Source organism: Rhodamnia argentea, chromosome 11, assembly GCF_020921035.1.
Source record: "Rhodamnia argentea isolate NSW1041297 chromosome 11, ASM2092103v1, whole genome shotgun sequence".
NCBI lineage: Eukaryota > Viridiplantae > Streptophyta > Magnoliopsida > Myrtales > Myrtaceae > Rhodamnia > Rhodamnia argentea.
Window position 1 is genome coordinate 19810019 of NC_063160.1, and position 16568 is coordinate 19826586.

The 16568-nt window shown below is 45.2% G+C and overlaps 4 protein-coding genes across 15 annotated transcripts in view; 1 reads left to right on the forward strand and 3 right to left on the reverse strand.

The window, feature by feature from the left end:
- Nucleotides 1-320: 320 nt before the first annotated feature.
- Nucleotides 321-6123, reverse strand: LOC115735592 (alpha-L-fucosidase 2-like). The gene is made up of 10 exons (XM_030666908.2): nucleotides 5534-6123; nucleotides 4444-4589; nucleotides 3253-4151; nucleotides 3003-3135; nucleotides 2366-2524; nucleotides 1911-2135; nucleotides 1722-1823; nucleotides 1468-1603; nucleotides 1066-1261; nucleotides 321-842 (listed from the first exon to the last, which is right to left on the reverse strand). Exons 1-10 carry the CDS (start codon nucleotides 5751-5753, stop codon nucleotides 539-541), a joined length of 2520 nt encoding a protein of 839 aa, XP_030522768.2. The 5' UTR covers nucleotides 5754-6123; the 3' UTR covers nucleotides 321-538.
- A 1343-nt stretch (nucleotides 6124-7466) lies between these two features.
- LOC115735589 (transcription factor bHLH133-like) lies at nucleotides 7467-11484 on the reverse strand. Its single transcript, XM_030666900.2, has 5 exons — nucleotides 9489-11484; nucleotides 9257-9376; nucleotides 9083-9148; nucleotides 8816-8932; nucleotides 7467-8070 (listed from the first exon to the last, which is right to left on the reverse strand). The coding sequence occupies exons 1-5, from the start codon at nucleotides 9798-9800 to the stop codon at nucleotides 7867-7869; spliced, it is 819 nt and encodes a 272-aa protein (XP_030522760.1). The 5' UTR covers nucleotides 9801-11484; the 3' UTR covers nucleotides 7467-7866.
- Nucleotide 11485: 1 nt separating this feature from the next.
- LOC115735590 (LYR motif-containing protein At3g19508) lies at nucleotides 11486-13116 on the reverse strand. Of its 3 annotated transcripts, none has more exons than XM_030666904.2 (3): nucleotides 12795-13106; nucleotides 12611-12672; nucleotides 11486-11633 (listed from the first exon to the last, which is right to left on the reverse strand). In XM_030666904.2, exons 1-2 carry the CDS (start codon nucleotides 12987-12989, stop codon nucleotides 12619-12621), a joined length of 249 nt encoding a protein of 82 aa, XP_030522764.1. In that variant the 5' UTR covers nucleotides 12990-13106; the 3' UTR covers nucleotides 11486-11633; nucleotides 12611-12618. The 3 variants fall into 3 exon arrangements, with proteins under 3 accessions (XP_030522764.1, XP_030522761.1, XP_030522765.1); XM_030666905.2 differs by lacking the exon at nucleotides 11486-11633 and adding an exon at nucleotides 11642-12036 and having other exon boundaries at nucleotides 12795-13111; XM_030666901.2 differs by lacking the exon at nucleotides 12611-12672 and having other exon boundaries at nucleotides 12795-13116.
- Nucleotides 13117-15004: 1888 nt separating this feature from the next.
- Nucleotides 15005-16568, forward strand: part of LOC115735585 (DNA repair protein REV1) — an 870695-nt gene continuing 869131 nt past the window's right edge. For all 10 annotated transcript variants that reach the window (XM_048272905.1, XM_048272909.1, XM_048272903.1 and 7 more), the window contains exons 1-2: nucleotides 15005-15439; nucleotides 16281-16425. In XM_048272905.1, coding sequence (XP_048128862.1) covers nucleotides 15177-15439; nucleotides 16281-16425 — 408 coding nt within the window. In that variant the 5' untranslated portion in view covers nucleotides 15005-15176. The remainder of the gene's footprint in view (nucleotides 15440-16280; nucleotides 16426-16568) is intronic.

Genomic DNA, 16568 nt, shown 5'->3' on the forward strand with positions numbered 1-16568 from the left:
AATCACATTAAATAAGTTAAAAGTGCATGAATATCATTACACGTTAAGTCAAAGTTTAGAGATCATTTACATTATTTTCCCTTCGTTATATTTTTGCCAATAAGAAGCTGTCATGAAATGACCGGATCCATTTGTTCATCGTCAATCGACCCGGAATATTTTCCCGAACGACGGTTGAAGTAGAGATGAAGAAGAAGCCGCCACTCCGGTACTCAGAATGATAACCGGCAGTCCTCTCTGGTTTCACCTGGATTGCAGTTGTCCATTCTCCCCATTGTCATACCGGCATACAAGGTCTAGAGCTAATCTTGGCACGATGATGATCCAACAATGCCCATTTTATCCGATACTTTTATTGGTCATTTGACACGGTAACATGCCAAAAGAATAGTACTGACATGCCAATTGCCAAGGCAGTCTACACTAGGGAAAGCTCAAAACTCCCACAAATGAAAAGAGATGGACCGCAAGCAACAAAGAAATTCTACAACTGTAGGGCTTGCTTTTACAACTCTCTTCCACTGAAAAGAGTCTGCTCTCAAAGAGAGTTCGTCCTTGCGCATTTTAGTAGCTTGTTGAATGTGTAGACTTTGCCCGGTGATAACTTTGCTGTCACGGTAGCTCCTCTGTAATGTAATTGCCTGATAGCATTGTGATGTTCCGACCAAAGACCGACTTCATGCATCTCTCCTTCTTTCCAGCATATGTTGACTGTAACTCTACCTCTTGCCTTCAATCCTTTCACACAACCATTGGGCCATTTATCCCGGGGAAGAGCGGGAAGCAAGTACAGGTCCTTCACGGTGCTCTGGACAAGCATCTCCGCTACTGCGGCGGAAAAGCTGATGAAGTAGAAAGAGTTAATACAGTGAAATTGTCTCGAGGAGCAATACTTGATTATACTAAATGTTCGAGAATGTGAATATCTTTGTTGACATTCTACTTTTTTCTCGAATACAGCATCGCAAATTCAGACAAGTTGCATATCCAGAGAACCCTAAGCTCTTAACATGTCAAACAGAATTGACCGTGTGCAGTTGGACATATAGAAGCACACATGCTTACCCAAAATTTCCATCAATTTGAAATGGAGGGTGTGCTGTGAACAAATTGCTGTATAATCCTCCTTCAAAGCTGCCTTCATGATCTGGATCAACCAAGTTGAACAAGTGCTTCACCATCCTATAGGCATGCTCACTATTGTGAAGACGTGCCCAGAGAGCAATTTTCCACACAGTTGACCATCCCGGGCCATCCTCCCCTGTATTATATTTCGAAATATGAAGTGACGCCATTGCTTCACACTCGAGTACAATTATTCAGACCACATGAAAATTCGAACACAATACTTGCATATTGATTGGACCTACTTCTTCAATTTATCTCTGAACAACCCTTCTCTAATGTCATACCATTCTTTCATACATAAATGGAAACACCTTAAGCAAATAGGTCATAATATCAAACCTCTTTTATAGAGGCTATAATCCGCAGCTCTGCAGAGGTCTGGAGTGTTCTCAACACTTATCGTGTGCCCTGGAAATAGACCGAAAAGATGTGACATATGCCTGTGATGGACATCGGGGTCTTCAAAATCCTCTGCCTACCAAATTACAGAGAAATCCTCAGGCCACATAGACAAGGGCTCCAGCATGTCTCCACTACAGTATGGGAAAAAGACACGTACGTACTAAGAACTGACATCATAGAACTTTACATACCCATTCCATGATGGAACCATCTCTTGCAATTTTTGTTGGTGGAAGCCTTTTTTGAGCCTCTTGGACTTTCAGAATAAGGTCATTGTCATTCTTTCCCAATATCTGTGCATACAGATTAACAAGGATATGACTAGAGAACACACAAAGATAACAAATCAACAGAGTCTGGCTATAGCATAACAGAGTCACCTCGGCAGCAGCAACAATTGCCAGAAAGACTTCTTTAATGATGGCCATGTCCATAGTTGTTGAGTAGCTCACACTAGCAGGTTTGCCATCTGGAGCAGTAAAAGTGTGCTCTGGAGAAGTCGAGGGGTTGGTTTCCAAGTAACCCCCCCGACCTTCAATCAACCAGTCCAACAGAAATGATGTACATCCTTCCAACAACGGGTACGCCTTATTTTTTAGAAAATCCTAATGTCGCAGAAAGTATTAGCATTTTTTTAATTACTGGAGAATGGGATGAGGATGCATGTGTGTGTTGCGACCTTTGCAACTCTCGAACATTTAATACAGAAAGACAAGCGATATTAAGGTGTGAAAAACCTTCATAATCATAAGTCTTTCAAACATTCAAATCCCACAAATGAACAGCCCATGCCAGCAACTTCCTTAAACCTGATATTTGAAGATGAGAACCTTACTTTGTCCATGGTATAGGCGTAATGCTCCCACAAATGTGTACAAAGCCATGCTCCACCCATAGGCCATAGAGCCCAAACTGCTTCACCTCGATCAGGTGATGTTTTCGCCCATATGTCAGACACTTGATGTGCAACCCAACCACTTGCCTCATAGTTCACCTAAATCATCCAATAAGCATATACCAAATTACCCTAAAGAAAATGTTCATAATATTGATTAGGATGATTGAACTATAGGAGGCCATAGAGGCTCAAGCAGAAACTTATAGCCTATAATTATTCATCAAGATTTCAACAATGGGGGAACCATCAACTAGAAAGTCCTGGTATCACAATATAAGTAGGAGCGATGATTCAATTTGTGTCCTCCTCCCACAACCTCATTAAGAAAGGAACACTAGATTGCCAACAACATGGTCAAAAGCCACATGGCAGCACAGTAATCGAATACTAGTCCACCTTGGCAAAATACACACTCAAACAGATCCCTTAATTACATCAGCAGGTAATCACATAAAAAGATAATGAGGTTTTACTGGAAAACATGACAGGTTTGGTAGCACTTTTTAAGCAATTGGAGAATACGCATGCCAGAAGTGAAAAAAGAAAAATAATAACAAAGACAGATCCTCCTTACCTTAGCTGTTTTACTTCCATTGACTGATAGTGAAGAAATGTAGTCAAATAAAGGCTCCTGACATTCCTTGAGATTGCAAGAAAGTGAAGGCCAATAGTTCATTTGGAGATTAATGTTCAAGTGAGGAGCAGCACTGAGTGAAGTGTAGAATAGTTAATTGGCAAAATAGAGAGATATGATAAATTGATAATTATGACAACGACAATGTCGATGATGAAAATGATGCAGAATACGGAATAAAGTGACATACTCCCATGCTGGCTCGATATCTTTATTCCAAATACCCTGCAAGTTTGCCACTTGGGTTCCTGGCCGTGAGCTAGAAATAAGCAAGTAACGACCATATTGAAACAGAAGTTCCACCAAAGAAGGATCTTCATCTGTCTGAAAAGATTTCACTCTCTCTGCAGTAGAAATGGTATCACTGTCCTTGATCGAGGAAACAGAAGTGGAAGACAGGACTCTGTCTATTTCAACAGACTTGTCCTTCGAGGCAATTTTAGCACTCTTTGAAAGCTGCAAAGAAGCTCGATGGAAAAGACTCTGGTAGTCATTCAGATGGCGCGAAAGAAGATCAGAATATGACAAGTTCCTTATTGATTCCATAAATCTGATGGCCTCCAAAGTAGGATCTCTGGAGGAGTCCGAGGGTTTTGTGAATGGATCGTTAAATGAAGATGAAGCAACCAGAAGCAGGACAGCCCAATCTGAACCCTCAACCACCAACCTTTTGTTGTCCAGAACATTTATCGTCCCCTGGCCATCACTAATCAGCAGATGAAGAACTGCAGCAAATTGAATTCCCTTAGGGTTATCATTTGCATTCACTTTTGGAGAAACCCTTCTACCAGGGCAACTTCCTTGCATCACAATTTCAACTTTGCCATCTACATATGCATGATGATGCAACTTGCTATCAAGAGAAACTGTAAATGAGACACATCCTGGCTTGTTTGCAGAGACCTTCATTGCCACAACTTGATCAGGACAAGAAGCAAAATATTCCCTTGTGAATTCCACATCATTGACCGAATACTTTACAGTAACTGTAGCAGTATCCAAATCTAGCTCCCTGTGGTATGTCTCTTCTGCATATGAACGATGGGAATCGTCAAAGTCAAGCTTTATGTCCCCGAGAAGTTGGTAGACCTTCAAAGGCATCGTGAAAAGAATATAGTGAGTATGCATGCCTCACTAAGGAAAACGTACGAACTTCATTTCTAGACTAAGCCTCAGGCATTAGCCAGATCCACCCCTTTAACCAACGAAGGAGGACCAGACTAAACAACATGACCAACGACACATTTTGTGGAATCACCCTTGTACTAGGTTGGGCAAACCTTAAATGTGACGTAAAAATGAAATGTTTCTCCACAAATCACGGCAAACTCAGTAGACAACAAAAGCATAAAATGACAGTTAAATCAAGAAAGATCTGTACATCAGAAGGATGATCCGACAACTTCACTGCTGCTGCAGTTGCCTCAGCATATTGGCCCTCATCAACAAGCTTTCTGACTTCAGATAGTGCCTCAGGAGCATTGGGGTCAGCATAGTTGCCGGGAACTCCAGTCCAGAGCGTGTCCTCTGCATGAAGAAATGATGAGCACACTCACAGAGAGGATTTGAGCTTACTATGTCTTGGGGATAGTGAAGAATACCGTGCTCAAAACTTAGATCCAATCATCCTTTCTTTTCCATCTACCCCGATGCATCCCAGCAACGACATCATGTTACCTTAAAACTAGAGTCAGGCCTAGAGATCTCAATGGCGTCAATTACAAACAGAGTTGAGCAAAGCAACATCAATGCCCAGATGTTATTCTCGAAACTCAAGTTCCTACTATCAATGGTTATTATTCTTCCTTGACACATCTCGGCGATAAAAGCCTAATACTTTTAAAACTACAGGATGGCCTGCCTATTAAAGATCGGCGATAGAAAAACAGAGTCAAGCAAGTTAAACATGGATGACAAAGCACTTAAAGTGCAGTAAACGTTGCAGCAGAGGTTTCCAGAAACAAAACTGCAACTTCATCATCACTTTTATCAAAATACACCCCCACCGGAGTTTGCCCTAAATAGAACCAGGGAAGTTGTGAACCCATGCACTAGGCAACGAGCATGGTCCACATCAGCTGTGGCCTGTGAATTCTGCATTGTAACGACATAATAATCCGCAAATGCGCCTCCACAAGCAATATTGTCCCCCAAATTATGATCATTAGTGCAGGAAAACTACACTACCAAAATTTGATGTTGTTTAGTGTGAACCAAGGATATTGAGAAACAACCACCCACAAACTGATCAAAACCTCAACTTCCCAACTCTAACCCGCCCAACAATAATTCTTCTAGTCGAGCAACAGACTAACAAATCCACAATCTTAACAAGCCCAAAGATCCAAGATTTTCCTCTCCTACATTTTCAGCATTCACTTATCGTCTTTCCCTGTCATTCACAGTCAGGCAACCAAGCAAGCAAGAACTTCAAGTCTCTGCATTTAAGTGCAAGAGCCGCGAAAGAGTACCATTGAGCTGGACAGTCTCAGAGGCGACGCCGCCCCAGATCATGGCTCCGAGCCGTCCATTCCCGATGGGAAGAGCATCGGTCCAGTGCTTCGCGGGCTCACCCGAGGTTATTTTCAGGGGCCCAGAATCCTCTGCATCTGAACCCACTGAGAACCCACTCGGGCTCCAGTGATCTTTCTCTCTCGGCTTCGAAACCAGGACCCACCCCTCATCTTCCATTGCCTCTACTGACGAAGAACCAAACAAGAAGAAGGAAGAGCAACGCCCGAGAGCTGAACCAGCGAAAGAGATGACAAAAATGACACCTTTCTGAGTCTGGAACCCGCGGATTGCGTATGCAGAAAGGGACAGGAAGAGCTGGTTAAGTGAGTGAGCGAAAAGGACGGTGGCGCAGCGAGAGAGTGGGGCTCAGAGAGAGCAGAGCACGGGATGTGAATTCACGCGGCATTATTGGACAGTTGTCTTGTGGGTAGAGAAATCAGAATGGACCCACAGAGCGAGCGTCATCATGTTCTCCTTCGGGTTCCTTGAACTCTGTGTCTGACGTGGTTAACGTCAATGGAGGAGGGCGATCACGGGAAACCTCGAGAAAGATTTTTGCTAATCCTAATCAATCGTTCGTCTTCCTCGCCTGTCGTAGCGCGGCTGCTTTTGGTGCAGACCTTCTTTCACTTCTCCGGATCCGAGGAACTAAATTCCTCGATGTGGCGTTCGGGGTTGCATGGATGAGAACAGCTAACATATTTTAAATGCGCGGAGATTTATGTCGGGCCCAATCTTCGACTTGAATGGTGGACTCACCTGCCCATTTTTCAGGCAAGTTACCGAAACAGGAGAGAGCCAGACGCCCGTCTTCCAGACCCGTGGGCTTTTCTCTGGGGTTCCTCGCATAATCATCGGAAACGGTCCAAATGGACCGTGTCTTGTCAATCTCACCACAATTCAGAATGTTCGATCCGACGATTTTCGCCACGCGCTTGCATTTTCTTAGTGTACGAAAAATGATTACGTAAGTATCTTTAATTTACTATAAAATTAACATCATATTCTAACTTTTTTTTTAGTCGAAATATTCTAGCTTTTCAAAAAGCATGAATGCAAATAAAAAACATCTCTTAAATAAGCTTCGCGATCGGATGATTTTCGTAATAAAAGAGATATTTGACGATAAACCCGTGCTTATTTGGAGAAATCATCATAAATGATTAAAATGTGTCGTTTCGAATCGAGATAGGACTTAAGTCCACACAATACTTTGACACTCTGTCCTAAATCGTTTTGTGAACTCAATTGAACTACTCTTCGAAATCAAGGATTTCTAATATGAAATAGAATGACCAAAATTACGGAAGGATTCTTTTTTTTTTTCCCCTAAAGTGTGAGAATTCGAGTAGGGACATTTTTTTTGCAAATCCAAAGGAGGTTTTCTTGTAAGCTCACCATAAAATATTTCTAAATCCCTATACACCCAATGCCAGATAGCTACCAAGAAACACAAGTCAGAAAACACAATATAATTTAAAATTATTCTAGGATCTCTACTCTTTCAAGAATTTATAGCCACAATATAATTTAAAATTATATATGACAAACAAGAAGTCTACCACATCCGATGAGGATTTAATATGATGCCGACCGACGTTAAAACACCTTAATTTTATATATAAAAGAAAATGTCCGTTCAAAAAGTGATCAAGCCAAAGCTGGCTTATATAGGCGGACCCAAGCTAAGAAGGAAATTGCTTATCCAAAACCTTGCATAGCTATATGCTAGAGTTTAATTGAAAAGAAGACAGTAATTTGCCAGAGACTTATCAAATGGCCGCTTATGGACTCGTGTTAGAATCGAGAAGAGGACAGATAGAATAACCTAGTACCTCATTGTGAGGTCATTAAACTTGTAATTACGCCCTTAACAATTGTCAGACATATCAGTAACTAATCATCATCATATTTAGGGGACTGGTGTTAAAGATGAAAAGTTAACACAAGTAATTACACCGTCAATATCAACACAAGAAGCCTATGCCCAAGCCGGAGCAGCTGAGCAAAAAGACAGCTGCCCGTGACTCTGTTCTGGACAATCACAAAACAAAAAGGACCCTTCTTAAGTTCTCCTTTTCCCACTCCCATGCCCCATCATTTCATCAAGTACTGTTATTTTCTTCACCAGAAAAAAGGAAAATGTACTATCTTTAGCCCTTGACTGTTTTTCTCTTCACCTACCTTTTTATGCTAAGTTTTGTCACATCTTTCCTTGGCCTCTTTTCCTTCAAAATGTCAAGGCAAGCACAGTCCCATCACTCCTCGTCAAAAGTACCCTGCCTTTGTCTTAAAGCTTGGACATTGAAGCTGGTTCATTTCTCTCTTGCTCTTTGGTCGAAGGAGAAAAGCTGGTGGCCATGGAAGGTGACCAAAGATCAGCTCCATTGTTCCTGCTTTCCAAGTGAAAGGTGCATGCCATGGGGACTAAGCACAGTCCTCTGCTCCTCAGGTCCATTCCGGATCCTTCTTGTCCACCGTTTTCGCCAACCTCCTAATAAATTTCATGGTGACAAAAAGGGAAGTTAGATGAAGCACAACTTTGGAGACATGGGAATAATTCTCTTCCGCTAGAGATGGAAATCAATGCTATCAAGCCGCTATTCCGATCTGATCACTCAAGAAGCTTCAAATTTCTACATTATGGTATACTCTTAGAGTTCCATGCCCCCAAACCCTCGCCATTCTCAGTCGAACCCGCCCTGCCAATATTTATATGCTACAGAGAATTGCCGAGCTTGGTTCGCAACTCCCCATTGAAGTTTTTGTTCCTTTTTCCACATGGAATGTTGCACCCCAGTTACTTTTCTCGTAAGAAAGGATGTTTTGATTGACCTACTGCATTCAAAGGCAGACTGCTAATGGGCTCAGTCCATCATTGACCAACCCGGCCCGTGACCAGGTCACTGGTCCACAGGTTCTGGGCATACAGAGAACGGGTGGTACAACTCTCAAAGACAAAATGCCAAACATGCAGTCTAATGCTTTAAACAAAGATTGGTCCGGTGGGTTTGTCCCATGAATCTTCATGACGTTCCACTCTCACAAATCATAGAGATCCAAGTCACATGCGAAGTTGTCCCAAAAAAAAAGTCACATGCGAAAACCGTATATAAATTTGTCCTATCCTGATTTCTATCCGATCAAAAGATTGCTTGCGAGTGATATAATGTTGTATTTATATCTGAACTGAGGATGGGACACGCAAACAGAAACAGAGACCGAAATCAGAAACTTACAGAGAGGTGAGTTGGCGTGGAAGGCTGGTGGAGATAAGGAGAGCAGAGAACCTGAACCTGCTCATGCAGGAACTTGATATATCCCATCGCTTCGTGCAGCACTGACGCCGTATCTGTCTGCAACATTCTCCAGTTCCCCACAAAACAAAACAAACAATAACAATGAATCACTCTCCAATTTCCCATATTTTCTCTCTTTTTGTTTTTATTTGCTCGGCTGAGGGTTCATTTCGTTATTAGATATTCAAGAAATTTAAAAAGATTCACCTTTCCGAAGGGTGAAACCAGCTGCTGCAGCGTCAGGATTCGCTCCCCAAGCTTCTCTCTCCTCCCCTGTTTTTCGAAACAGAGCCATTATTGATTTACCCAAAGGGGGAAGGAAAAAAAAAAAGAGAACTTCATTAATTTGGTACATGCAAACGGTGCTTATGTTTATCTGACCTTTGGAAGAGCATTTGAAGGAGGGGGGCTCTGGATTTTGCTCTTTTTACTAGTTTTTGGGATTGGGACATCATCCGTGGAAGTTACTAACGATTCTTGACTAGACCGTCCTCTCTTCCTCTGCTCGTACGAAGAATCCCGACAAAAGAAAAAGCAGAATGTTTAAGTAGAGAACGAGATGAACTCAATATGCACGATGACGTCTTGCTCGGGGAATGCAACTGCCGCTTACTCTGGGTTTGGGAAGTGCGTTGAAGTTTGTGCTTTTAGTGCAGGACGGAGGAGGAAGTGAAGCAGAAGGAGGAGTGCATGCGGCAGTGGCTTGTTGGTTCTGATGGAAAACAAGAGCTTGGCCTTGCTCTTCAACTTCGTCTCTTCCGAAACAGAGAATCGTAGGAGACCTCTCGTCCTTTGGGAAGATGAAGCTCTGCTTCTCCATCGCGGGCTCAAGACCCACCACCCCATTCGCCAGAAGCAACTGACAGAAACTTCCGCTCTCATCAACATCGTCCTCCTCTACAAAATCTACTTCGTCCGCCATCATAAAACCCTTTCACTGTTCAAAATTTGATTTTTTTTTTCCTGGGGCTCAGTCACGGGGGAGAGAGAAAGGGAGAGAGGGGACGTGGGAGAAAACAACGGAACCTTCTTCTTCCTTGGACCCCTTTAAATTCTAAATTCTTTCTGAGTGAGAGAGCGACGACGTAGGTGTCAATGGTTAAAGACGGTAGGTGGTGGAATCGGAAACCGAAAGGGCAGTGATGGGATTTCCGAGGAGGAGGCGGAGGAGGGAGGGGTTTTGCTTCGGTAATCTGGATTAAGATTGGATTTAGTGAGCGAGTTTAGTTCAGTCAAACCACGCCCGGCCCGAGAAAACAGGGGTACACTGTGTTTTACACATTACACCCTCCAACGCAATCTCTCTGTCGCGGCTCAGTCTCCTGAACCAGGACGAGAAAATTGAAATGCGATCACTGACCAGTCGCTGTACTTCTCTGCTTAAACCTGACCGCGCTGACGCAGAATGCATTATTGCCTTGCTCGGACTGGACTTTGATCCTGGGGAAAGAGATCGAGGCTAGCGTTTGCGAAGCGAAGACCTTTCTCGTCCTTCGTTTGTAATTTCCAAACCGCGGGGGCAATTTCGACCCAAAATAAAAACTCTAGGGACAGAAGTTTCTCTTTCACGAGTACAGGACAGGTTCTCGAGTAGTGAGTACAGTACTGTCGTCTTCTTCAACCGATGAAATTGGCCCTTTCATTGGCCTGGGTCCACAACCAGCTGCCCAGGATATCACATTGGGCCCCTGCTGATGTTCTTCTGACAATAAATATCAAAGCTTGGTTCTTGGGGGATCTCTTGCCAGGGGTGACCCTGAATTCACGAAAACAACCTGAAAGGAGGAAACCAGAAACGAGAGGCTGAAGGATCCGTGCCTCATTCGCGACGCAATACGACTTGACACGGTTGCTCATGTTTCATCGCATCATGAACTTCTGATGATTTGGCTAAGAAGGGAGAGAGAGAGAGACGAATTGGGTTCCCGACATTTGTTTGTTTCGTCGCACGTTGTGCCTTCCGACTCCTCGTTGAATGTCGGTTCCACTCCTGCTTTGGCGTGATGACCCAGAGCCTTCCTCCCTATTAGTTTATTGCATCAACCGAGACATAAACCAAGTTGCTAACATTAGTTTTCGTGGATTTGGATGCTATAATTCACCAGAACCAAAAAGTTTCTAGTAACCCAGCCCAAATATCTACTTCAGCTGGGTTATTTGGGAGGCTCCAAGCGTTTTGACTAATCACTATGCTTCTAATTATTTTCACAAGTATACTTGGAGCTGCCAGCGAATATCTAACCGGCTATTTTCATACAAGTGAAAAGAGTAAGTAAGCTCTCCCAAAGAAGCGCTTTGGCATCTAAAAAAAAGGGCATCTGCAGGAATTTCATCTGCTAGAAATCTAAATAATCTAAGTATGTCGGCTCGAGCTTCAGAAGAACGGGCATAAGGAACCTCTTAATTCTTAACATCAAAAAGGTCAAATTGAACACGTGACAAACTCCATACCCCAAAGTTACTCACCAGCAGTATTGTTCCTGATGCATCTCAGCCTGCCGATGCACAAGACTGTCATGCATCAAAAATGCCTTATTCCCAACTTTAAATGATTGAAATGCCCTAGGAATCAGGAGCAATGATGCCGAAGCATATAACAATTACTTGACGGAGAGAAATAGCCTTGAACTATTGCCCTTAAGTCCAGAAACTAGTTAAGAGGGTCACTCCAACTCAAAGACTCAGAGAGAACAGCTTCTCATATATCACATTTTCTAGCCCTCCTGCTCTTCATCTGTAATTGGCGAGTGCCTTCTAGCTGAAAAAAAAGCATGACATGCTTCATCCAACTAAAGCCATCATGAAAATTAGTCCCATAGTCAGTAGCCTCTAAAGAACAAGGCAACATAAGTACCGCCGATTACTGGTTTCTGCTGTATCTAAATCAAAACTACTTAATTACACAGTTCCCGGTTTCACTCAGCATTCCAAAGGATCCTTGTAAAAAGTAGTATAACCACAGACAACAGACAACCCACAAATGCTTTAGGAGTGCCGTGGTTATCTTGGCCACTCCTCCCTTCACTCTAGTGAATATCGAGAGCTCAGGAAGCAAAAGGCAAAGAAACATGAGAGACCCAATATCTGTGCAAGCATCCATCTGAAACCTCCTGAAACCGAAGCTCGCAGAACACAGGGATTTGTTCATGTTGCTGCTTGGCCTGTAAGTTACATTTGCTCAATCGAGCAAAAAACCACGAAGCAGAAAACAACCATCCTTTCAAGATAAATATACTTTACAGAAGCAAGGAACAACTCGAAGACAAACGCAGCCAGATTGTAACTCGGCATAAAGGATCGTAAATCGACTAAAGAAGGGGAACAGATGAACAAAGAGACTTCAGTACATCATATCCTCAAACTGGGAAAGTACCCAAGTGGCCTATAGCCGATTAAGGCGGTTATGGAAGCTTGGATGGTGATTAAATATGCTTTTTGCCCCTTAACACCAGCAATCTAATTACTTCTTATCCTTCACATTGTAGATGAAAGTCTTCACATTATGCAAAGGCGATTGCCAACATCACATTATCTAGCAAAACAAAACCTGGCAAAAATTTATGGCAAGGATCAAAATTTGCATCCACCGAGGCATGATATAACCACAGATTTTCAAATTCTGAACACCACTCGGCTCTATTGACCACGAAACACTGCTTGATCTCTCCAATGCCCACGTTCGCAAGCATCGATCAACTCGAAGAAGAACATGGACTGGTTAGCAAATGAACGTACTTGATTCATCAACCGAGGCAGATCTCCTTGAGCCTATGCGCAGCAGATTCCTCCACCGAGTACTGTACTCAGAAGGACAAAGAATGAGGAAAACAAGACGAGCGGAAACCTAATCAAGCGACCCACAGAATCTCAACAACAGTGGAAATGCATAGGAAATTAGTATAAGGGAGAGCGCGCGTACCTTGTTGAGAACCCAGATGGAGTGGTTGTAAGCTCGGTGGAAGAGCTCGTCCAGGGCCTTGGGGTCGCCGGCGTCGACCTCTCGGTAGTTGACGAAGTTCTCGCGGGCGTACTTGGCGTAGTAAGGCCTCGTGTCTTTGGGCAACCGCCTCACGAGCCTCAGCACTTCGCCGTACACTCTCAGCGCTTTCTCCATCGTCTTCCCTCTTCTCAGAAGAGCGGTCGCCGCGAGGTTGCAGGGTGCTTGTTCTCTTCCCCTGTTTAACTCGACAGGTTGCAGCGGAGGCTGGGCCTCGAAAGGCCCGAGAAGCTCTCAGGCCCGCCCCTTAGGGTGCGCATGGTAACACTTCTGATCAACTTCTCAACTTCCGACCAGAAGTTGATTTCTCAACTTCTCCTTCAAAACAGAAGCTGATTTTTCTACTTTTATTTCGGATCAACTTCCGATCAGAAAAATTCGTTTGATTATGGTTGAAAATTTCTACTTCTAGAACATTATTAACAAAATCTTCGGCGGCGGTTCGGCGGCGACCGGCCGGGCATGGCGGCCGGCGGCCGGCGGCGACCGGCTGGGCGGCGGGCGGCGGCAGCGGCGGCGGCGGGCGGCGGCGGGCGACCGGGCGGCGGGCGACCGGGCGGCGGGCGGCGGGCGGCCGGCGACCGGCGGCGGGCGGCCGGCGATCGGCGGCGGGGGCGGCGGCGGCCGGCGGCCGGCGACCGGGCGACCGGCGGCGGGCGGCCGGCGACCGGCGACCGGCGACCGGCGGCAGCGGGCGGCCAGCGACCGGCGGCGGGCGGCCGGCGACCGGCGACCGGCGGCGGCGGCCGGCGATGGGCGGTCGATGAGAGGTCAATGTGATCGAAGAAGTGATTCTAAGGTGGAGAAGTAAAAAAAATTACTTCTCAAAGTTGGCAAAAAATCTTGCCGGAAGTTAAAAATTCCACCGGAAGTTGAAAATCCTACCGTAAGTCAATTTTTTTTAGGGTGCGCATGGTAACACTTCGATCAACTTCTCAACTTCCCGACCGGAAGTTGATTTCTCAACTTCTCCTTCAAAACAGTTTCGATTTTTCTACTTTTATTTCGGATCAACTTCCGATCGGAAAAATTCGTTTGATTATGGTTGAAAATTTCTACTTCTAGAACATTATTAACAAAATCTTCGGCGGCGGTTCGGCGGCGACGGAGCATGGCGGCGGCCCGGCGATCGGCGGGCGGCGGCCGGCGACCGGCGGGGGGGCGGCCGGCGACCGGCGGCCGGCGACCGGGCGGCGGGCGGCCGGGCGGCCGGCGACCGGCGGCGGGCGGCCGGCGACCGGCGGCGGGCGGCGGCCGGCGACGGCGGGGCGGGCGGCCGGCGACCGGCGGCCAGCGGCGAGCGGCCGGGCGGCGGCGGCGGCGGCCGGTGATGGGCGGTCGATGGAGGTCAATGTGATCGAAGAAGTGATTCTAAGGTGGAGAAGTAAAAAAAAATTACTTCTCAAAGTTGGCAAAAAATCTTGCCGGAAGTTAAAAATTCCACCGGAAGTTGAAAATCCTACCGGAAGTCAATTTTTTTAGGGTGCGCATGGTAACACTTCGATCAACTTCTCAACTTCCGACTGGAAGTTGATTTCTCAACTTCTCCTTCAAAAGTAAGTTCGATTTTTCTACTTTTATTTCGAGATCAACTTCGATCGTAAAAATTCGTTTGATTATGGTTGAAAATTTCTACTTCTAGAACATTATTAACAAAATCTTCGGCGGCGGTTCGGCGGCGACCGGGCGGCGGGCGGCCGGCGACCGGCGGCGGGCGGCCGGCGACCGGCGGCCGGCGACCGGCGGCGGGCGGCCGCGGCGGCCGGCGACCGGCGGCGGGCGGCCGGCGACCGGCGGCGGGCGGGCGGCGGCGACCGGCGGCCGGCGAGCGGCGGCGGCGGGCGGGCGGGCGGCCGGGCGGCGGGCGGCCGGTGATGGGCGGTCAGTGGAGGTCAATGTGATCGAAGAAGTGATTCTAAGGTGGAGAAGTAAAAAAAAATTACTTCTCAAAGTTGGCAAAAAATCTTGCCGGAAGTTAAAAATTCCACCGGAAGTTGAAAATCCTACCGGAAGTCAATTTTTTTACCAAACAGATTTCTACTTCGGCAAGGGTTTTACCAAACGGATTTCCCCGCAGGATTGACTTCCGGCAGAGAAATCCAGAAATAGAAGTGTTATCATGCAGGCCCTTAACTGAGAATAAAGAACCAACCTCTGTCAGTTCACGTTCTGTGCAAGATATTTTGCCCTATAAATTGATGCCACCTGCCATTTGCCGCTTCATTTGAAATCACGTCACCAAGCTGAAGTTCTCTCCTCCTCTTGAAAGGCTTCCTCGGCAATCTTCCGAAACTAAAGAAGACGATGAGGTCCGACACGACTCCGTCGACTGGGCCTGTAAATTCCAGCGAAGGGTCGAAGCGAAGCCGCGACAATTCTTCCGGTTCGACGAACCCTTGGAGCCACGGCGACAGCAGTGGCCGAGGGAGCGACAGAAGGACGACGAGGACGACGAAGAAGGAGAAGAAGAGCAGTAAGCAGAAAACGCTAGGCATGGCCTGGGGCGCCAATTCTCTCTCCTCCTCGCGATCCTCCTTCCGCAGTTCTCCTTTCTCCGATTTCGGCAGGTCAGTCTCGTAAAAAAGTATCAGAAAGTGGACAGGATTCGTTGACGCGGCAGGTGCTTCAGTGATGTTTGACGGACGCCCTACATGTCATGATTATGCATCTTTGTCCCTGGGAATTGCCGTTCATCTACTTACTCGTCAAATTTCGGAGGAACCGGAGTATGTTGATGACGTTAGACGGCGTGGCGTTGCAATTTGTCAAATAAACAGATGAAGAGTGTCCGCAAGTTCTAGAATTTAGGGTTTCTGAACATTTAAGGTGCATTGCTAGGGTAATTTTGACATTCGTGGTCTTAAGTCACAACATTTCGAACACTAAAAGATCTCAGAGAATGCTAAGGTCGATTCCCTTGAATAAGTAATAAGAATAAGACAGTTGGAACAGGCTATGATCTTTCATCCATAAAGTGAAAAAGATGGAAAATATCGTTGAGAAACAAATGGTATATCAGTGGAGTTCCAAATGAAAGTTGTTTTGTTCTGTGCTAAATCAGGGCACGACACCTGGTTATGTACTTTGTAGAGAACTGAACAAGGTTTCTATGGTCACCATCTATTTTTTCCCCCCAAAATTGGAGTATGCTAGTGTAATGAAGACTTTACATGAGTGGTTTTAACTTTCCACTCTTTCACTAACCATCAAATCACTGATGAATTAGTCCATCTGTGGAAACTTTTTTTTACAGTCAATGTATGCTATAATTACCTTTTTTGCGTAGACTTTTGATATTTTTTTTAAATGTTTGCTGCCACGTGTATAGTTATTTTCATTCGACCAGAATAAGTTTGTGAACATTAGAATTGACCCTCTGTATTGAGGTTTCTGACAATTTGTGTGCAGCTACATGGTTGAGAAGAATAGGAAACTTCAGGAACAGTTCCATGCAGAAGCTTCGACTTCTTCTCACAGTGATTCAAGTTCTTTGAAAGCCATATTTCATGGAGTTTCTATTTTTGTGGATGGTTTCACTGTTCCTTCCAGTCAGGTCTGATATCTGAACTTCATTATCATTTTTTCTATTTCATGGAGTTTCTTTACTGTGGCTCATGGATATCTGGAATTGAAACTTGATTAAAAGGTGTATATATATCCGCAGTTGGTCGCCATATGGGGGAACCTTCTCTCTTC

Bases quoted from the DNA above. Each gene is read 5' to 3' on its own strand.
- LOC115735592 (XM_030666908.2), bottom strand. From the start codon at position 5,753: ATGGAAGATGAGGGGTGGGTCCTGGTTTCGAAGCCGAGAGAGAAAGAT. The intron at 1,824-1,910 runs GTGACTCTGTTA...CTGTATGCACAG, and splicing joins CAATTGTTGCTGCTGCCGAG to ATATTGGGAAAGAATGACAA. The intron at 1,262-1,467 runs GTTTGATATTAT...AATATAATACAG, and splicing joins TTATAGCCTCTATAAAAGAG to GGGAGGATGGCCCGGGATGG.
- LOC115735589 (XM_030666900.2), bottom strand. From the start codon at position 9,800: ATGATGGCGGACGAAGTAGATTTTGTAGAGGAGGACGATGTTGATGAG. The intron at 9,377-9,488 runs GTAAGCGGCAGT...TCGTACGAGCAG, and splicing joins ACGCACTTCCCAAACCCAGA to AGGAAGAGAGGACGGTCTAG. The intron at 8,933-9,082 runs GTGAATCTTTTT...AGAATGTTGCAG, and splicing joins TGGTTTCACCCTTCGGAAAG to ACAGATACGGCGTCAGTGCT.
- LOC115735590 (XM_030666901.2), bottom strand. From the start codon at position 12,989: ATGGAGAAAGCGCTGAGAGTGTACGGCGAAGTGCTGAGGCTCGTGAGG. The intron at 11,634-12,794 runs GTACGCGCGCTC...CTTTTTTTTCAG, and splicing joins CCATCTGGGTTCTCAACAAG to CTAGAAGGCACTCGCCAATT.